This window comes from Archocentrus centrarchus (assembly GCF_007364275.1).
Source record: "Archocentrus centrarchus isolate MPI-CPG fArcCen1 chromosome 18 unlocalized genomic scaffold, fArcCen1 scaffold_23_ctg1, whole genome shotgun sequence".
Taxonomy (NCBI): Eukaryota; Metazoa; Chordata; class Actinopteri; order Cichliformes; family Cichlidae; genus Archocentrus; species Archocentrus centrarchus.
The window spans coordinates 1,697,520-1,720,425 of NW_022060145.1; the positions used below are offsets into that span (position 1 = coordinate 1,697,520).

At 39.8% G+C, this 22,906-nt stretch overlaps 1 protein-coding gene across 1 annotated transcript in view; it reads right to left on the reverse strand.

The window, feature by feature from the left end:
• Positions 1-22,906, reverse strand: part of nrxn2b (neurexin 2b) — a 639,543-nt gene that overhangs the window by 379,870 nt on the left and 236,767 nt on the right. Inside the window, exon 6 of the mRNA XM_030722576.1 lies at positions 5,937-5,960. Within this exon, the coding sequence (XP_030578436.1) occupies positions 5,937-5,960 (24 nt within the window). The remainder of the gene's footprint in view (positions 1-5,936; positions 5,961-22,906) is intronic.

Consider the following 22,906-nt stretch of genomic DNA (forward strand, 5'->3'; position numbering starts at 1 on the left):
GTTGACTGAAGTGCTGAAAAACACCAACATTGGTCATGGCTGAGCCAGGCTCATGGGCGTTTAAGGATAATATTTTATGGAGAACTGTTGATAGTATTTCTCATGGGAAACTAGCAATGACCAGCTGCCAGACACCTATAGAGTTCCCAGGAATGTACATGTTCTTTCTTTCTCTTCTCGTCTCTAATCCCAGATTGTACTCCTTAATAAGTTCAAAGCTTTAAACACATGCGGTTTACTTAAGCAGCCCGAGGTGATCATATTACAGTGATTTATTGTGAGATCAGAGGTTGGACCTAAACAGAAGTAAAAGCCCCACACAGAGAATGTGTCAAAATGCAAAAAAAAAAGAGAGAGAAAAATCTCAGTGTTTCCTTTGAGGTAACTTTGTAATAACTCACAAGAGTTTGTGTTTCGACAAGAATAACCACTCATCCCTTTGACAAAATTACAAGCACTTGCATCACTGGACACACACAGGAAGGAAGGGCTGACGGTATGAGAGGTTGCTAGTTGAAATACGCTGCATGTATTCCCATCGCAGTCATGTGTTGTAAAATGCATGCAGAATGTTCTTTGATGGAATGTGAATATTTTACTTGTTGGAGTTTATTCAGCTTATTCAGAGAGTTTCTGGCTGCTTTTCCCTCTCTTGTTTTTGAATTCATTATTCAGATAAAAAAGTTAAATTGAAGGGTGTTAGTTAAATCCAATTTCAGAGCACTTGATTAAATCTTTGCACTTCCTCCATTGCTTGTGCATTTAAAGTAACTGACAAACGATTGCACAATTAACAGGTGTTTATATATATATATATAGCTTTGTCATCAATTTTAAAATTGCACTGTTTTTACTGTATATCAACAAAAATGAGCAACCTGGGTACACACAGCATATGGCCTGAAAATGATTTGGTATAATTGTATGATCACACTTTCTTTCTTGAAACAAAGCCTAATGTGGAATTCTAGGAAGGAAACATGATAAATATATAAAAAAAATATAATTAACACATTTCTAGGATTCTTCTTTGTCTTTTTTAAGTGGGAACTTCATTTTACTGTGTTTCAAACAAGCTGTATACACACCAGCACAAAAAAGCAGGACTGTTTAAACAGGAAAACACAAGTAAGACACAGACTTAACTCAAGCCCCAGCTGCAGCCTTTATTGGATTCTTGGTTTTTACCCAGCTGCTCTCCAAATACCTCTTTAGCCCAGTACACACAGAAACTATGTACACCTTGCCCCAGGTATAAAAAACACACTGAAGATGTTTGCAGCTGAATACACTTATGAATAGATTGGCACAGCGCTCCAAGTTCAAATCATAAGAAGCCATCTATTTCAGCCATTCACATGCTGCTGAACTGGATTCTTTTACGCTGTTAACCTTTTACGCTGTTTTCAGCCACTCTCTCTTGTTTGCTTATTCCTGATAAATCCACAACTACCAACAGATTAAAAGTTTTTTCTCACAAGGCTTCATATGTAGCGTATGGCAAACTAGAACTGCTTTCTGTGGGCATTTGAGCATGTCAGTTATGGCCAACTAATTGGCCAATAATTTGTACTAATGCTACAGTCACACTAGGGAAAACAGTTGTTGGAGACTGCAGGATTACTCAGGATTACTCACTTTATCCAATGAACTTCCAACCTTGTTGCCTTTGAAATAGTTGCTTCGAAGTTGGCAATCAGGTCTGCAACCACCTGCAGTTAGCTGCTGTGTTAACTGCCCTCTTGGTTTGTCAAGATGGCAGTTAGAACAGCAGTAAGATGGACTCAGTCTGATGGGGTTGTCAACAATCTGTTGCCATCTTTATACACAGAAATTCAAATTAAACAGAAATTCACATTAACTCCTTGCATTCGAAGTCCAGTGAGAACTTCACAGATCTGAAACAGAAATTCCTCCACAAATGGTGACGTAGTTGCTGCAGGACAGCAATTTCCCTGCATGATGACATACAATAGGCTCGACAGCCTTGCAGCCTTGCTTTTTTATGGGATATGTTGAAGATACAACCAATTGGCAACCAGTTGCGTTGAGTCCCCTATTGCAGTTTTGAGATGCTTTGCAGATGAGCTGCACTCATCAGTGCAAACTGACTCACAAGTGAAAGTGTAAGATGACTCTGAGTGACCAGGTAGGTGTCATAACTACTTGCAATCAGTTGCTGAATGCAAAACAATTCAAATCACTCACTGGGCAACCATTAATTTTTCTTAGTGACAAGAAGGTTGCTGCTCTATTTTCTCCTAGTGTGACTGAGACACAACTAAGATTTGCTTCTCATGAAGTAAACAAGGAACAGTGTCATTCAAAGAGTGCTGTTGATTACACTGAAAATACTTTGATTATTCTCATTAACATACTTAAAATGACATCACATTATATCCAGGATTAAAATATGTTTCACTTAGTAAGTCGTTGGAGATGCATCTACATCACATTTGACACACTTGCACACAATCTCCTATATATCAGGATTGTCACAGCTAGTCTACTGCCTATTGATCTTCACAAGCACAACTTATGTGCTGATCAGTGTAAGAAACAATGATGCAGTAACTGCACAAAGAAGAAAAAATACAAGTATACAGCTGGTGGAGAAGAGCATTAGAACGTTCCCTGATGATACTGGTCATTATCACTGACAATTACCTTTCATGCATCTTCTCTTCAGGGGTACCCACCATGTTCTACAACAGTTCAGTCGTTATTTTGACTTCATATTTTCGATCAGTCAGAATTTCTGTCCTTTCAGTACTATCACCCTTTTACACACTAATCCATGCAGGGGGACAAGCTTGCATAAAAATGTATCACTTACCTTGGTGGAACAACATCTGATTACTGTCACAGATCTTTTAAAGGAAGAAACAGTGCGTTATCTTTTGGAGTTAAAACAATACGTGACAAAGAAAGGAAGACGTTCCCACCCTGTGATGGGCTTCGATAGGTGTCTGGCAGCTTGTCAAAACCAGTTGTAAATTAGGTTGGAACAGCCCTACTTTTAAACAATTTACACTTAAATAATTTGGTTTTGAAATGCAAACCCTGAAGCCTTGAGCTGAGCTACACTCCTGGGTTAGTAAAGTTATGGGGGGGTAGGGCTAGGAAACTTTGGGGCAAGCGCCATTGAGGCAAGAGAGACGGGGAAGATTTTTAACTATGTGCCAAGAAGAGTTAAAAGGGTTGGAGGGTGAACAAAATCGGTTAGTACTTTTGTAAGTAAGGGAAAGTCAGACACAAAAATGGTTGTTAGTACAGTTACAACAAAGATTTTATCCAAACAGTAGATTAGTAACAATTTAGTCAAAAGTGGTAAGAGTATGTGAGGATTCTTTAAAAGTCCTCTGCAATTTGATTGCTCAAACCAGATCCAGATTTGGACTGAATGTGTTATTTCAAGTGACAAGGGTTTGTTTGGTTAAGAAGAAACAAAATGAATCCATCCAAGCTAACAGGGTGACACACACACAAGCCATGCACCTGAATTAAAATAAAATAAAAAATGACAGGAAGGATGGGGCGGAGGGAGAATTCCTTTAGACACAACACAAATATTACAAATAAACTATTAAAATAAATATATAACATAAACCAGCTGGCAAAATGCAGCAAAATGGGTGAATTTAATTGCAGGGCACCACAACACCAGACAAATGGGAAAAAGAAAAAGGAAGAGAGCTTTTAGTGTTCAGGGTTTTGGACAAGAAGGCAACATAAAAAAAAAAAAAAAAAAAAAAAAAAATCCATCTACACACGTGTACAACAAACTGACACGTGCTGGGCTCCAGCAGCATTTACACTCTATAAGAATGCTGATGTGAACACTTCTAGCCAACAGAATCATGCAAACATGGTGCAGGTATACAGCCACTGGATACTCAGTTTGGAGGTGGAAGTTGGACAAAATGGGACCAGTATCAACAATCACAGATGGAATCAAGATACATGAGAGGGTTTTTTAAAGAATAGGAAAAAAGGGGAGACAAGACGCTCTTATTTTGGTGAATAGTGTAGTAGAGAAAGTGTTCCAGTAGTAGGAAATATCTTATAACCACTGTCCTTGTCCTTCAGGAAGCCGGACACACAGAAAAAAAAAATATCCATACTCAGTCATGATTGCAGTTCTCATTATGCCTCTGCTAGAATTTTACAACAGCATTTCTGATGCGAGTTGAAAATTGCTTTATCACTTTTTGTCAAATTTGAGCCAAGACTCAGTGAGTCACTACCAGATACAGTGGCTTTCTGCACATAACACTTTTCTTTTCCAACTCATGGGATATGATGGATTGGCCAGATTTATTCCTTGGGGCATCAATTCTTTATTCACCAGAAAATGAAAATCTGTCTCCCCTCGTTACTTTTTCCCTTTTTTTTTTTTTTGTTTCAGCAAGATAAGGTGTGAGGTCATTATTCATTTTAGTAAGTTAATTTTGAAGTTAAACTTATATAAGAAACAAAACAAAGTATAATAAAGTCAAATTAAAGAAATTAAAACCATAAAGAGGATGTGGCTAACGTGTCTTATGGCCATATTGATTATAGTAGGACAACTGATATATGTATGTATATATGTTAGCCACGATATATACATATACATATATACTCAATGCAATCTTTGTATCAAAAAACAACAACAACAAAAAGAAGATTGGAGGGGGTAGGAGTCTCTTCATGCAAAGGGTGAGGGCAGTAAAGTATAAGAAATATAAGTTAGTGTTAGTGTTAATGAGGGGTCGATCGTACACAGATTTTTCCCAGTCACTTCCCTTTATGTCTGCATCAATGGGCAGACAGTTTCCTTCATTGATTGGACAAGTCCAGTGAAAGCAAGTAAGACCGACTCCAGCTACACACCGATGGCAGTGTCGCTATTATGCACTAGGCCTAATAAGAATTTGTAAAATAAGATCCCAGCAAGGTTTTTGTCAGGTCGTCTGCCAGTTATTTTGGCAGTCTTTCCCCACTTTGCAGGTTACTGCTCAGGAAACGAATCCTACATGAAAAGCATTTTAATACGCACGCACATCTGTGTGTAAGAGAGGAAGTCTGTTCAGGCGCAAGCCTGAGAACAGCCCCAGCTTGATCATAAATCAGCCTAAGGCCACTAAACGGGATCAAGCCCTCATTTGAAGCCTTCTTTACAGCGATGGCTTTGACCGATAAATCAAGAGTTGTAAATAATCTTCACGACTCTATAAAACATAGGATGGCAAACCGAGATTACAGGGCACTCAATAACAGGCCAAACCGATCCAATTGAAATACCACAGTAAATTGGGAGAGTAATAATCAAAATTTTTAAAAGATTACAAACATTGCTTTTTGTTTTTTTTTTCTTTACTCCCTTTCACTGGAATGGCCGCAGTAGGCTGCTTGAGAAGTCTGCTGTGTACGTTCACTTCATAGGATTCTTCTTAAAATAAAATAAAATAAAATAAATAATAAAAATAATCACAAGGGAACAGGGGATTAACTAAATGTAAATATTTCTCTTAAAACATTTAGAATACTAAATTGAGAAAATATCTAAAGATTCTTTATTTCTTCATACGGATAGTGTTTGAAGCAGAAGAAAAAAATAAAAGGAGAAAGAAAAGAAACAACAAAAATAAAAAAAATAAATCAAAACTGATCTAATTCCTATATCTTTTTGAGCAGACCTCATTGGATGAAAACATTAAGTTTTAACAGGAGAGGGGAAACTGGATGGCAATAAAAAGCAGTAACATATATAAATACAGAGAGAGGGCTAAAATCAAAACAGAAAGGTGGAGTTTTTCCAGCTACCTTGGAATTGATGGAGGATTGTACTTTCAGTAAAGCAAACAGAATAGAAAGAGGAAACGGAAAACCCAGGGCAAACCAAAGTGTAAGACAATTAGAATGATATCTACCATATAATGCAGTTTGTTTACCATAGCGTGTCCAATGCCTGCGTGCTTCAGGAGAAAACAGGGGGAGGAGAAAGAAAAAAAATGACAAACCTTAAAAAAAACTCAAAATATACCTAAACCCCCAAAAAAGCGGGACAGAAAAAGTCTAATCGCCTTTTTTGTGAAATCAGCGTCTCCTTTTAATAGGCGATTTGATTCCATAAAGAATTTAATAGTGAAATATAAATAAAAAAATAATATTTTTCATATAGTTATAGTAGAACATCCAAATAAAGAAATAAAGAAAGCAACTGTAAGCAACTATTTAGTTTTTAAGGGTCATTTTTGAAATTAAAAAAAAAAATCATAAAAAGAATAAAAGGATAACAGTACATTTGTTAGTATGTAAGTCGCAAGTTAAGTAGATAAAACAACAGATGGTTTACATTCCGTGAATGACACAGTGTTAGTTGTTGAAATCATAAAAGGTAAGGGAAAAGAAAAATTCACCCATGAACGTAATCAAATTGGAAGAATTCTGAATCATGTTAGTAAGAGAGACAAGAGTTAGCAAATCAACTTCCACAGAGGGGATTTGGGCAGTTTTGATGGGGAGGTTTACTTTGGAAGAGGGAGGGGAATGAGGGAAAAGTACATCAGTATTAGTATTCACTCTGACAGGCTAATCTGGATGGTGGGCTTGCTGTCGGTAGCGTGCCGTTTTTGATGACTCGAGGAGGTGCAATTATCTATTATGAGCAAAATTTCCACAAATAGTCGTTTGGGGCTACTGTGACGTATGCAAGGGAAGACAAAAAAGAAATCAGTGCATTGTAAAAATCTTCAGTTATGTGAGAAAATATAGTGCAAGCATTCAGGGAAACTGAATTCATTTAGGGTACACTTGAAAGAGTGAGGAAGGCTGAAGGGTAAAGAGGAACAGAGAGAAAGACAGAAAAGTTCATTGATGGTTCTGGCGTCTGCAACGACCTGAAAGAGACAGAGACGATCATTTAGTCATTTAAATTATTTTCACAGTAAAGAGGAATGCGAATGCTCACGGTCCCTGGAAAAATGAAATAGTGAGCATGGGATGGAAAACGGGCAGCACGGAGGCGTGGTGGTTAGCACTGTTGCCTCACAGCTGGAAGGTTTGGGTTCGATTCCACCTTAGCCTGGGCGTGTGCTCCCTGTGTTTGCGTGGGTTTTCTCTGGTTTCCTCCCACAGTCTAAAGACATGCAGTTAGTGGGGTTAGGTTAACTGGTGATTCTAAATTGCCCATAGGTGTGAGTGGTTGTCTGTCTCTCTGTGTCAGCCTTGCGACAGGCTGGCGACCTGTACAGGACTGCCTCTTGCCCTATGACGGCTGGGATAGGCTCCAGCCCCCCCCGCCCCACCCGCGACCCTGAACAGGATAAGCGGAAGAGAATGGATAAAGATTTGCATTATTTGGAGCTTTGTTTTTAATCTCGCCCATCAACAAAATGAGCTTCTTTCCTAAAATATATATAAAAAAGCTCCAAGTAATGTGTATGTAACCACCCTGTGTATGAGCTTTATCTTAGTCCATGTACAGTACACGACTGAGTCTGTAAGTCTGCACTTGTATTATGCACAACAGAACTGTCTGTGTGTTTGTGTGTGGGATAGATTGCTGTGTGCTCATACCATCTATGTAGGAGGTGAATCTAAGTGGTGACCATGAGGAGAGTCGCTCCCATGAGGCTAACTGGCCAAATTGAAGCTTCAAGCACACCCACTCTTTGATCTGGGGTCATAATAAAGTGCTGTCGCCAGTCACCCACTGTGTCTAATGACTTCTCTTAATCCATTAATTAGGAAAAAGAAGATTCCGTCGTGGGTGTGAATTTGCATATAAGCACCACATTGAGCGTACAAAAACAGAATGGGTATGACAGGCGGCTTGAAAAACTGGGAACCTGACAGAGGTTTTGTCAATGTGGCTCTATGACCCAACGTTTTGTGTCCTGGACTCTGTTGATTATTAGTTTATTGCACTTTTGCATATTTTCTTAGTGTTTCAGTTTTGAGTATTTAGTGTTTTTAATATGGTGTCTACTGTATTCCTTGTTTCAGCTTGCTCTGCCTTCCCTATATTTCCTGTGTCTTGTCAAGTCTCCGTCTCTTTTTGGTGTCGTGCTCTCGCTCATTTCCTCATGGTAGTGTAGCACCCTGTTCCATGTTTCTTGTTACTCTCAATTACATTATTAGTTCCAGTTTGACTGATGCCTGTGTTTGTATATTTTGATATAGAAGTTCCTTAATAAATCTACCTTTGAGCTTGTTGCATCTCTGGAGTCCTGCATTTGGGTCCAAACCCTGCCTGCCTGCCTCACTTCTGCAACATGACAGGTTTATTAACCTAGATGTACACTTGCAAAGGTGACAATGACTGTCAAGTTTTTCAAAAGATGATCTGCGATACAACAAGAGAAACGGAATTAGAAATTATTAGATGCAACATTGAATATGTAAGCTTTAAATCCCTTGCAGGCATTGTCATGTTTGAATTCTGAACTTGTCTGTTGGTTCTTTGACAGAGCAGCCCCTGGATTGGGTGTGAAATATCTATCATTCACAAGCTGCTGCTGATCTCTAACACAATAAAAAGGGAAAAGGTAAGTGGCGGAAATTAAACAAAGAGCTTGTAGTGAGTACCTGGATTATTGTCTACAGTGATTCAACATATTTTTTGTGTCATTCTACACAGTGTGTAAGCAGTATGTAGATAGTGCTTTATGAAGGGCAGTTTCCTTGGACAGGTCTCTGTAAACGGTTTAAGGGTCCAAGTCACCAGAGTAACAGCCTAAAGGGAGATGCCCAGACTTCTCTCTCTCCAGCAACCATATCCAGCTCTTCCAGTAGGATGCAGAGGTATTTGTAAGCCAGCTGAGAAACATAATCTGTCCAGCATGTCCTGGTCTGCCCTGAGGTTTCCTCCTAGTAGGGCAGAAAACCTCACCTAGGAGGCATCCAGGAAGCATCCTAGGTAGACACTCAGCCCACCTTAGCTGGGTCCTTCAGTATGAGGGCAGTGGTTCTACTCTGAGTGCCTCACAAATGACTGAACTCCTCATTGTTTTTATGGCTAAGTCAACACACTCTTTCGCAAAATTTAATTTGGACTTGTGTGAGGGGAGGAATGCAAATCTACAGTGATGTGAAAAAGCATGTGTACCCTCCCTGGTTTCTTCTTCTTCTTTTTTTTTTTTGCATATTTGTCACAATTCCATGTTTCAGATCATCAACCAAATTTTGATATTAGATAAAGATAACCATCATCATAAAACTGCATTTTGTCTTTACTTGGATTATCTTTGTTTGATTTGCTTGATGGTCTGAGACATGGAAGAGTGACAAACATGCAAAAAATAAGAGATAAGGAAGGGGGCAAATACTTTTTCATGACAGTGTGAAAGTAAATCAGTAGATCTGTTTTCACTCGGCTCTCTCTTCACCACAACAGACCATTACAACATTCAAACTACTGCAAGTGCTGCAACACCATCTGCTAATCTTACACTCTACTCTTCCGCGACCATGAACAAAACCATGACAACAATGGCTTCAGATTTAAATTCTCATCCCCACCACTCTGCACTCTACTGCAAACCACCAAAGAGTCATACATAGGTCACTGCCAGAGCTAGCTGGGATCTCCTCCTTTTTTCCTCTCTGCAGATCATGAACTGTGTTAAGGTTTGAAGGCAGCAGTAAAGTCAAAACTATATGTGCACAACTCTGACTGGTGAACAGATTTTGTGTGAGTAGCATTTTAAATGGGCAGCAGATAGCCTATTATAAATTCCTCATTAGAGCAGCTTCTGCTAACTAACTCTTCATTGTCTCAGTCTTATTTGTCATTGTCTACTAGAGCAAACAAAAGAAACTTCACGTGTTCCCAGCATCTGTATAGATGAAGACCGGTCCTCATACCAGTATAAAAATCTTTGGTGGCAGCATGCAGCATGACACATCTGGATTAGCTCTGATCACATGCCAGCAGCTATGTGAAAACCTTAATGCTGGGAATATGAATTCTGCAAACTTTAGTACTAACTTTAAAACAGTAAAAGTTGACTGGGTGTCAGTTACAGTGCGTACACACTGACCTTTGCCTCAGAGCACCCAACATTCAGCTAGTGCCCTATTTTCTTCCCTCCGCTCTCTTTGCTGCCATGCACTGTGTTTTATTTCTCAGTAACACCATTCTCATTTACATATTTTTCGAATCTGCCATCAGATATCAGAACAAATATGAAATAGGGAAACAAAAGCGACCCCTTAACACTTTATTGTTAGTCAGCCTCCACTGACTACCTGCACTGCTAAAATCTTGATTTTATAACTGCAGTATCCCCTGAGAAGCTCCCCATACATATAAATTATGAACAAGGAAAAATATTTCCATGTAAACTATTTTTAAAAATTAGAAACAACAGTTTTTAGTCACATCAGTTTATTTTCTTTCACTAATCAATATGCGGACTCCTCCCTGTCACTCACAGTAGCAGCTCACTCGGATTTAATACTCAATGCCTCAAAGTCGCAGCCACAGAACTAAAACAATGGGTATTTGCTGACCTGAACATTTAAATGTACATTGTGAACATATAGAAATTCCATTAACTTGTCATAAATGGATTATAAAATGCCCTCTTCAGATTAACAGGATCAAGACTGGTGAGTCGTGGATTATACTGAGGTGTTCTGAAGCTTAGCAGGTTGCTAACATGCTACAACTTTTGTTTTTGTTTACCCAAGCATTCAGCGAAAGAAGCTCTACACTGGTACTTGTAGTGGTGGTATGATTTCCAAAAACAAAATTAAATGGAAAGTGCAAAATGAATACACCAGCAGACTAGAAGTGAGGCGTGAAAGTCGATGTGAGGAGGCAGAGCTATTGTAAAGACTTTTTTACAGCAGGCTTGAGAACTGTAAGTACTGCTAAACTAGCGTTCTGCCGTCGAGATCAATCGTGCAGAAAATTAAACTTTTGTTCTACTTTTGCTCTCATATGGCAGACAGAACGGTACGGCAACCAGTTGGTTTTAAGGATTTCTGTCATGATTCCCCCACTTTATTGTGTGCTGAGGTGTTTGCAGCACTACTGTAGGAGAGAAAAATCCAGGATGTCTTTGACATATGAATCCTTCGTTATTCCTGTCAGAACAGATCTCAGAAGTGTGCGTGTGGCAGTGGTGATGGTGACGGTGGAGTGCCAAATATTAAAGTGGGCAAGGAATTTTGGAAAAGTATAATGCAAGAGGATATAATGCAAATTTGACTCTCTTACAGAGCATTTCCTCATCTATGCATCTTATTACACTCTCAATCCTAGCATGCCTGGAGCTCCTGCTATGACAGCCCATTGCCCTCTCTGTAATTGACCCATCTGGGAAAACAAAGACTGTGAATGCTGATATGTGCTGATGGAGCATAAATCTTCCACTTGTGTAAACAACAACAGGCCCAGACAAACAACTTTGCGTTGCATCTGTCTCAGAGGGCCCCCTGAACCGACAAATCTTGTATTAAATATAATACAGAAGCAGGAAAGGTCTGAAAATGAGCTTGTGTTAATATAAAATATGGTAACTACTATCTGTGTTTTTTTTTTAGCTGTGCATTTAACAGGTGAAACAGTTGATGCCTCTTGCTCACTATGTGCAGAAAACCAACAGGGTGCCAGTCAGAGTTAGCCAAGATGTAAAATGATGCTTTGTTGAGTTGCCGATCTTTTACACACTCATCATGCCGGCCATTACTGAACTGTGGCCACCAGCGAATAAGCTGAATAAATATTTAATGACAAAGCTCTGCAAATGATCAATGGATAGCGCAGCGGAGCCAAGATTCCCAGGCCAGATAGATTTATCATTGTAACTGAGAAAGTTCGAAGACTGATGACCATTCTCCCACAAATTTCCAATTCAAGCCTTTCACAACACAAAATAACAATGATACTGTGATATTGTGGGTGGAATGGGTGTTGTTTGTCATCGGGTGAAAATTTTACAGCCTTCAATAATGACTAGTGACACGTGACAATTTTTGTGGGAATATGACTGTGAGCATACATATTATATATATACCTTTGCTGGGTGTTTGTGCATGTGTGGTCTGTCGGGCTGTCGCCATTAACACAGACTGTAGGTGACCCTGTCAGATGGCGTGCAGCTGGGCTTCGATACAAAATAGCTCTTTCAGGTATGTTTGGTTCTGCATTCATTCCAATCATCTGGCATTCAGTCAAGTCTGCCTCTCTCCAAGTCTGGCTCCAAGTAATGGAAACTGGCAGACAGGCTTCAGGTGCAAATATAAATGTCACTGCAATTACAGCAGAGAGAAGTCTGCAAACAAACAGCAGGAGGGTGTGTACTTCTGCATAGCCATGTGGGTGTAGGAAAGGATAAGTGCGTGAAAATTGCAGCAGAACAACACGGACATAGTGTAAATGGTCATAATTCTCTCTTTTTTCTGTCTCCTATCGCTCACCTCTATTTTTCCATCTCTGACTTGCTTCCTTCTCTTTAGATCACATTCACATTTAAAGGGGCAAAGTTCAAGGTCAATCCACAACTGTGACAGCTGAGAATCGAAAATAATTGCATTATTCAAATATTGATCAACTGCTTTTTTATTTTTTTTTGCAATCTTTCTTTGAACATTCATTGCATAACAAAACAACATTTGATGTTTCATTGGACTATTTTCCGGATGCTTTTATCTCCAAGTTTGTGCCGTGCTCTTTGCCAGGCTTGTTGTCGAATGCCAGCGTTCTTCACTCTAAGAAAACGTTCTCATTCTTTGCTATAGACAGATGGCTCAACTAACCAAACAAAGTATTGCAATTTAGGAATTTATAATAAAAGATGAAATGAATAGTTTACATTTATTTCTCCCTCCAACTCTTAAAATGCGTTTTGATCCAGTTTGCGAGCGCGCTGCTACAGCAGCTGAACATGAATATGCATGTTTGAGAGAGAGTAGCGCAAGCTGCTCGTAATTGTTTATATTTTGTATGCACTTCTGAGCACCCTTCATGAGAATAAAATGCCGCAGCTAGGCTGAAGAGAAGCGAGCGGCACACACACACGCATAATGAAACGAGCAAAGGGACTTTCTAGAATGAAACTAAATGGGAGAAAGTAAATTACAAGAGAAGACAGCTATAAAGGTGTGAAGCTCTGTTGTTTGCCCCTCAGGATTAAAGTGGAAAGGGTGTCATTTTAGAGGGAGGATTTTGCACAAATACAGAATTATAAAAGTGTAGTATAATGTTGACAGCCACCACGTGAACAGCAATAAAGACAATTTCCTTAACCAGCAATTGTACCTCAGACTGTGACAGAAGTTGGCTATACTTGCCTTTACTCTCAATTATATATTATCGCAAGCTAAATCCAGAAAAGAAAAAAAATCAAATTAAATCAATGTATTTCCCTGCTTTGGATGCGAGCAGCACCTGGAACGCTCACCACCGGTGTCTCATTTTTACCCTCTGGATCCATTTCATTAAAATATGTTCACTGGCAATCTTGTATTGTTTCCACAAGGCCCCATCTCCTAATTTACTTCCTTTGTTCGTGACTTGCACTGTGCTCCATTATAATCTCTGCTTCAACCTCTTACCTGTTTCTGTCTCCCCAACATTTTATTACCTGTTTCCACCTGTTTGAATGTGCTAATGACGCATAGATTTGTTATCTGATTATAGGTCTCTGAGGCAGCGGGATGAATAAACATTAAAGTGCTGGAGCAGCTAGTGACAAATGAGGCTGATGACTGAGAGTGTGTGGAAATGCAGGCTCATATGCTAATGCAGTGGGGATGTGATGCAAATTTTTTTTTCCTTTTTTTCTGAAATACCCTAAAACTCACCGTATTGGTATCAAACAGCTGGGCTGCTGTTTTAACACGAAGCATTTGTAATTTAGGAAATGCACAGGCAGAACCTGCGCTTGACGTGTCACCCAGCATAGGGAAAGTGACACAGAGGGGGGAAAAAAAGCAACAACGATAAAGAGAAAAGGAGAAAACGCACATCCTCCTACATACACATGATGACAGTACCCCCAGATCTTCTCAGCATGGCTGGAACACATTAGGGATACTTTAAATATCATTGGCAGGAAACAGAGGATGGATTACAGGGGTGTTATGTGCCATTTTGTACATCAAACAAATCCACTATCCGTGCTTGTCTTGAAAAGCAATTCCTATCATCACCATAAAAGTGCGTGCTGTGTGTTGGCACAGATGAGCACTCTAAATAGCATTTTTGATTTAGCTAGAAGAGCTTCAGTGATTCATTTTGCTAAAATATGTTGACATTATTGAGATAGCTGGCCATAACATGTAAGCCCAGGGTTTCAGTTGCGTAAGAAACTAATAAGCAACCTGTCAATCATTCAGTGAATTTGCCACTTTCATGCTATAGTTGAACTGTTTTCTTTCTTTCTATTTCTCATTGCACTTACAAACACAGCCACATAAAGGCATTAGGTTTTCAAGATTCTGCTCGCTGTTAAGTCGAACCTTTTCAACCATTCTATTATCAGTAATATCACAGGATTTAATAGGAGGACTAAGCTGAATAAAAAGGGTTAATGCAGGACCGCAGCCAGGGATGATTCACTACCCAACAGCATGGCAGACAGCGTTGCTAAGTGACAAATTGCTGGAAAGAATGGAAGCGAGAGATAGAGTGAAAATGAGAGAAAGAGGGTGGGGAAGATGAGCAGGAGAGGAATTGATTGGCCCTCTCTTAGGAATTCTGGCTGCCTCTTGGAGGAAGGCTGGATGAGAGGGGAGGATGAATGAGGGCTGGACGGATGGAGGATGAAGAAGAGGGAGTGTTATTGCAGCTGATCATGCCTTACAGAAAAACCTAAAAAATACTCTTAACAAGCCGGAGACAGCTATACAAAGGACAGGTAATAGGAGGGGAGTGTACCGACATTTAGAATTGATTAAAGGGGGAGGGATAGCAATGTTTTCTTTTTTTTTTTTGTTGACCTCTCTCTCTATGATCCTATATACCACCCATGTCGGCCTTAAATATGGTAATGCCATAGTAACAGGGATTACATTTAAATGAGTGCATGGTAAGTGCACGGTTTGGTATGCAATAGTACATTTGGCAATGCCACATTTCCAAAAGAAGTAATGCTTTTAAAGGATTTTTCCAACACACAAAAAAATGACAAGCTTTGGGATTTTCAGTAATTTTCAGCAATTCAGCTGTGACTATTTCTTTTTTTTAAATTAAAACCTTTTCTAGGTGGAGTGAAAGGAAATATGCGAACATAATGCATGCTGTGTGCTGAATGTGAATACACACGGCCAGCTAGCACCACGCTATATGTTAGGGCGAACATGCACAGAAAATTAAAGAAGTTCAGGGTTTCCATGGGGGTTTGTCTGCGCACCTGTGTGTTTGTGTGGCACTAGAGAGTGCTGTGTTTCGATCCGTCTGCATCTACTGCAGGTACAGCGCTTTCCCCCGTGGAGCGGGACGATCCCCACTTTAGTATCAGGATGGCAGTAAGAAGGCTCGGAAAGGGTGCATTTAGCAGTGAGCCAGTTCATCTCATCCATGCTTATGTGAGCGTGCGTTCCCTTTCTGCTGGAAAAACAGTGTTTAGTTTTCTTTTCTTCTTTGATTTGTGCCTTAGTTTAGTTTACTTAATTGTTTCTTTGTTTCTGGTAAGAACCCAGAGGTTTTCTGCTGTGTAGCGGCGTAGCGGCTTTGAGGGTACATTTTGTAACTAAATCCCCTCGCAAAATAATTGCATTTTGTCTCTTTTTATAATTTGATTCCATTGTTTCTAAGCTAACTATTTTAATTCAAAGACAGCACTTCCCCTAACACTTTTTTTTTTTTTTTGTTTTAAAGAAGGAAAGAAATCTGCATAGTCAAAATAGCTAAATTTCTGAAGCAATGTGAAGCAGTTGCTGCGTGCTGTATTGTATGTGTAAAAGATATGAATTCAACATGACCTTTGCTTAGCTCAACGCTGGTACAGATCAAAGCCCTTCAGCTTGAGATGAACTCTGGGTCAGCAGTTGAACATCGGGGCTATACACTCAGCGCTAAAAGGACATAAAAAATAGTTTGATCCTTTCATTATTCCTATAGGTGCTTTGGCGCAGTTATATGGAGACGACGGGTGCAGGGGTGGGAAACTTGAACATCAAGGCAGACAGAAAGGGAGAGTCCTATTCTCTCTGGCTAAGAGAGAATAGGATAGATGATGTCGTAGGTGAGAGAGAAAAAGGGAGGAAAGGGTGACAGTGATACAAGAAGGAAAATGGGATAGCTAAAAAAAAAAAAAGTGCGATATTGAGTTCAAAGGTCTTTCTCGCTCTAGAAGCTGGATAAGCTACTGACCCAGTTCTGGGACACAATGGATGTTGAATCTTTTGATTGTAAAGTCACATTGGGGAATTAAAAGAATGCTCGCCTCTGTTCTTGTGTTTGTACTACAGAACAAACCATTGTCTCTCCCCCTGCGCTCTCCCCTTTCCTCCCACTGCTCAGATACTCTTTTAGTCTCATAGTAACACTGCACTTCATTTCCCACTCTCTGTTGTGTACAGAACCATTCTTTCACTCTACCACAAGCAAAAAAACACAGAAATACAAGTGTTTATTTGCTTCCCTCTGTCAGTGTGCGTCTCACATTTCCTCTGGTTTCCTGTGGGACCCAGATATGCCTGTTAAGCATACAGTATATTGGCCATTATGATTATTCAAGTAATCATCAACATGGGAAGCTTGCCGTCCAACAATAAAAATAGGTATATTAAAATATGCCAATCCAGCATATTTCCTGGAATTGCATCACAATTTTCTTAACAAATCATGGAAAGGCTTTATATGTGTGGCAGATGATAGAACAATGCACTTACCAACAAGTGCCAGGGGTGTGTTCATACAAATTCATACACGCTTACAGTACACACTGAGCTCGCTCAATTTTAATTCGCTCCTTCATTTATTGTGCCTGAACCAAAAAAAAAAAGACATCAGACAATTACTGCTGATGCTCAACACTGCTCTTTTTGTTGGTTTCAGTTTTAAATCCGTGCTGATGCAAGTAAACAGCTTACTGCTGATGGTCCTTTTATTCAGTGTTATCAAAATGACAATTAAGCGAAGACACTGCCGATCATAAGCCTGTTGCTCTGTAAAACACATACACTCATTGATTTTTAGTGTAGTAACTGTAATGGGCATAAACATAACAGGGGCGCCAGTAGTGCTTCTTAAAAGGAACGCAGTAGAAATTTCATTAAGCCACAAATATATGTGGCCAGCGGCCTTAATTGCATCCACATTTTAATCAATTGCATATGTGTGCATTTCAGTCCAATAAATATGCAAGAAGAGGTGTGATTTCCAGCCTCGCAGTGAACACATGAAAGTGATGACAACAAAATGTGTTTGTCTCTGTAAAACTGTTAGGCCATCATTTCTCTCCATGACTATTTTATTATTCATGACACATAAAGGGGACATATTAATCATGAAGAAAAAAAAAATGAAATTTAATGATGAAGAAAGTGTTTAATGAGTCTTTTGCCAATTCTAACTACAAATTCAATACTTTTTCTTAGACTGTGTATATGAATGACATCATAATGTTAATGTTAATGCTCATAGTCTAGTTCTGTTCCTCGGATCAGGTCAACTGCAGTGACCGGTCACTGACAGATTTCCAATAAAGGGGTGTATCTGTCCGGTAAAAGAAGAATGATGTGTATTGTCACCGAAGCTTCCTCAGGGACGCCTCCAGACTCCTCTGAGCAGAAATGAGCACACTGGAATGGCTTTCATGATGGCAGTTTGTACCACTTTCTGGGTAATGTAAGGATTGAGGAGAAAGGAACAATCATTTAAGTGTAAATGGCATGTACCCATTATGTCTGCAGGGCTTCTAGGAAACTCATAGTAGGATTTGAAAAGATCAGAAAATCGATACAACCGAACATATGGGACAGTGAAAATGAGCAGTTTTATTTAAATTGAACGCATTAAGAGAGGGGATCTAAACTGCTGACTATTGTGGCATTGAGAACTTAATATCTGACCTATTTTGACAATGTCTTCTTTCTTGGTGCTGCGTATGTGATATATTTATAATTTTCTAGGACATCTCGACAGGAGTGTTTCCATCCTTGTCTTTCCCTTTTTTTTTCTGCAGTGTGCTTGGAATACCACAGGAGGGAATTGTCACCTGAAGTCCACAAGATGTCCATGATGGTAAATAATCATGTCAGGAGAGCAGAGGGAGGGGGAGGGATGTCTTGCTGGTTATGCAAAGCAAAGTGCAGAGTGACTAGTATAGTATGAGTGAGCATGTTTGTGTATTGAGTTTAGAGATTTGCACTGATGAAAGGTCAAGATAAGTGCGCTTACCTGTCTGTCAAATATACACCAATAGGATTAGCCTAACCCTTCAAACACATACACACACACAGACGCATACTAGCAGTACTGCCGGTTGCCACTAAGGGGAGCTCTGAAGCTGTGATCACTTGTTAGGCATATAGTATAGCCATTTCTCCCCACACCTCCCCTTTCTCTCCTCTCTCTTGGCGGCAAGTCCCTATCACCTCACCTAATTCTGTCTGCTTCATTTTATCCTGCACAAAGCTGACAAATTCATAGGTTTTGTGGAGAAAGACAGCAAATATACACATGCAGAGGGAGAGGGAGAATCAGAGAGACAGCCTGGCTTGTAAGAGCTCACAGGCTTTACTTATTTTGGAGCTTATTGATGCAGACGTAGATATGCATGACGTTGCAAGAGACATTAAGAACAGCAGACGCATAATGGATGTGATTTTCAACGCCACTGGTTCAGCATGATAACCTTAGCTAGAATTTGATCGAGCGGTGGCTATATTTAAAAATATGTTAGCTTCAATAGGCAGCAGAAAACAGTGGTTTCAATCATGTGACTGGGCTCTTTACATTTTCAGCTGCATTTAAAGAACATATGATGTAATCTGAAGTACCAAAATTATCCACAGGTCACCAAATGTTGCCAAACATGTTCATGAACCAGTGTGTGCAATTCTTATTTATCAGTTGTCACACACATGATGTTATGGCACAGGAAATGTATGTGGATGCTGTTTTTTTTCACCTACATTTTAAATTACTACTGAAGTCATCCCAGACTATGAAGGAATCATGTAGTCAACTTGAAAGTGTTAAACGAAACAAAATGTGTTTTAGATTTTAGATTCTTCAAAGTAGGCACCTTTTGCTTTGATTACAGCTTTGCACACTCTTGGCATTCGCTCAATTTTTGAAATTCAAATTCTGAAACACAATTTTTCAAATACAAACAGAGGAAGAAAGCTGTAATGAAAGACAAGCGATGGCAACATCAAGAAGAAAGAACACGAGAAGCTCGAGAAATATCAAGGGCTCAGAGAAGAGCTAGAGAGGATGTGGAAGGTGTAGGTAACAGTGGTCCCAGTGGTAATCTGAATGCTCGGGGCAGTGACCCCCAAACTGGGAGAATGGCTCCGGCAGATTCCAGAGGAGCGCAGTCCTGGGAACAGCTAAGATACTGCGCAGGACCCCTCAAGCTCCCAGGCCTCCCAAGCTTGGAGGACAAATAAAGACTGCCTTAGTGTTTACACAGGTGCTAGTGGCTGTAGCTCAGGAAGTAGAGCAACTAGTTGGAAGGTTGATGGTTCGATTCCTGGCTGCTCCATGCCAAAGTTGTCACGGCTGTGTGCGGGCAAGGCAGGGAGGACCCCAGTGCAGGACACGGCGAGAGCAGGTTCGGAGGGAGGTTTATTGGATAACTCAAACAATTACAAAACAGAAAACTCAAAAGCAGACACTAGGAACTCGAAGACAAAACACACAGGCCAAAACTGACGAGGACCCGAACAAGGAACAGAGGGAAAACAAAGGGCTTAAATATACAGAAGGGGATTAGGGCAAGTGGAAACAGCAGGGGACGACAGGTGAACCAAATGAACCTAATGACAAGGGGAAGCAAAACTAAACACAAAGCACAAGGAACACAAGACTGTCAAAATAAAAACTGACCTAACCAAAAACATGCTGACTTAACAGACTGAAAAAAGGAGTGAGAACATGACCAACTAAACCAGACCTGGGACAAAGGAGAGACACTAACACAGAACTAAACCAAAGGGAACCTAAATACAAGAGGGTCATGACTTACACACACACACGGGAGTATAGGGAAAAACAGAACATGAGAAACCAAAACAGAAAACAAAGAAACTAAGATTCAAATACTAAACTATAACCAAAACTAGAAATAGAACAGAACTTCACAATTAGAAACCAAAACACTGGGCCACCGGCCCAGGACCATGACAAAAGTATCCTTGGGTGAGATACTGAACCCCAAGTTGCTCTCTGACGCAAGCGTTGGAGTATGAATGTGTGTGAATGTTCGACAGTAGGCACGTAGCTTAGCTACACAAGGAAGTGCTTGTATGAATGGGTAAATGCAAATGTGTTGTATAAGCGCTTTGAGTGCTCAGTTAGAGTAGAAAAGTGTTAATTAAGGACTAGTCCATTCACTGCAAGGCAAATGGGGAATTATATACATACTCGCCCTGTGGGCACAATATATATACATAATGTGTATATTTCTTTGCCTTTTCTACCCTATAGAGAAAACCTGCAAAATTGCAATACTGTACATTACAACATACCACCCCAACTAGAAAAGGATATGTAAAATGTTAATAAAACCAGAAATGATTCGCAGTTTCCATCAGCTCATATTTTACTCACCATAGAACACACAAAACATGTCAAATGTTTAAACTGATTCATTTTATAATTTCATGAAAATATTAGTTCATTTTGAATTTCATGGCAACAGCATGTCTCATAAAAGTTGGCGCAGAGGCAAAAAAGTCTGAAAAGTAATTGGTACTAAAAAGAAAATAGCTAGAGGAACATTTTGCAATTAATTAGGTTGACTGGCAACAGGTCAGTAACATGACTGGTTTAAAAAAGAGCATCTTAGAGAGACACAGGTTCTCAGAAGTAAAGAATTTCACTAATTTGCAAAAAACTGCATCAACATATTGTGGAACAATTTGAGGAAAACATTCTTCCATGTAAACTGTGAAGACTTTGAAAATCTCATTGTCTACAGTGCATAATAGCAGCAAAAGATTCAGAGAAATCTCTGCGCAAGGGACAAGGCTGAAAATCAATACTGGATGACTATGATCTTCAGCCCCTCGAGCTGCACTGCATTAAAAACAGGCATGACACAGGAAATCACTGCATGGGTTCATGAACATTTCCCAAAATCGCTGTCTGTGAGCACAGTCCGCCGTGCCATCCAGAAATGCAGATTAAATCTCTAGCATGCAAAGAAGAAGCCATATGTCAACACGATCCAGAAACACAGCCTTCTACGCTTGGCCACAGCTCATTTAAAATGGACTGAGGCAAAGTGGAAAACTGCTCTGCAGTCAGATGAATCGAAGTTTAAAATTATTTTTGGAAAAAAAAAAAAATGGATGCTACATCCTCTGGAATAAAGAGGAGAGGGACAATCCAGCTTGTTATCAGTGCATAAGAAGTGTATTTCTTGGGGGTGCATCAGTGCCTACAGAACTGGCAGCTTGCTGGAATCAATGTTTAAATGCATATACAGGTTTCAGACCAACATATGCTCCCATGTCTTTTACAGGGAAGGCTTTGTTAAACCGCATACTGCATCTAGTACAATAGCTTGGCTTTATAGCATTAGAGTCCGGGTACCTGCTTACCAGTGACGTGCAGTCAGGGGAGGCAGGTGAGGCACGGCCTCACCTGTCATCGTGGAAATATAAAATTAAAAAATAAATTAAATGGTTATATTCATTCAGTGATTTGTATTTTAAAGTTCTTTTCCATTTAACTACACCATTTTTAGATTAGTTTTTTCAAAATCGCTGAATTTTCGCATTTGCCGGTCAAATACTAAGAGACGAACGGTGAGGCACCAGCCCGGCGAGCCGCACCACGGATTGCGCAATCCGTGGTGCGGCTCAGTATAGTCATTGCCAATGACTACTAACTGTGCTGGCATGCTATGCAGTGAGACCGGATTACTTTCCGGTCTCACTGCACTTTTACTATATGAACTAAATTTCCATATTTTAGCTGGTGTATATAATGCACAGTTTATTTTTTGTTTTTTTCATTAACAACTGTATGTGTGTGTAATGCATTCTTGTGTTGAGCGATCATGAAACTGCTGCGAAGAGACACTAGGTGAGGCACGCAGTTCTCGTGCCTCATGGTAGGGGGCGCTGGTGATCCCAGGGACTCTACGACTCCTCGGCGGCAAGCTACCATAAACAGTTAGCAAGGCCAGTTAGTTTTTCCTGTTGCTTGGCCTTATGTTCAACATGGAAGATTACATAACTCAACTGAAAGAATTTTCTAAACTGGACTTTCAATCGAAGCAGAAGATAATAATTAAAGGAAGACCAACACCGGAGCTAAAAGGTTTGCTTCAGACTATGTTAATGTTAAACAAAACAACTGTTGCCAATCAAATGGTGAATAAGCTATATGTTTGTAAATCTGATGTGATGACGTCAGTGCCTCACCAGTCACGACCCTCACCGCACGTCACTGCTGCTTACAGTCCAGACCTTTCACCAATTTAAAACATTTGGAGCATCATGGAATGAAATACAGAAAAAAGAAGACCCAGGACTGTTTTTGAGACATGCTGCTGCCATCAAATTCAAAATGACCCTGTTTTTTCCTAGTAGGGTACATTTGATCCAATAATTTCTGACTGAAGTTCATACTGTAATGTACTGAATAGGAATACAAGACCATCTAATGCTCCACAGTATCTACAAGATAAGAAAACATGAATGCAATCATTGATCTGCTGGATAACACCTCAGCAGTAAACAGAGGGTCACAGGTCATCAGTGTCACTGATCTCTCTCTCCATGG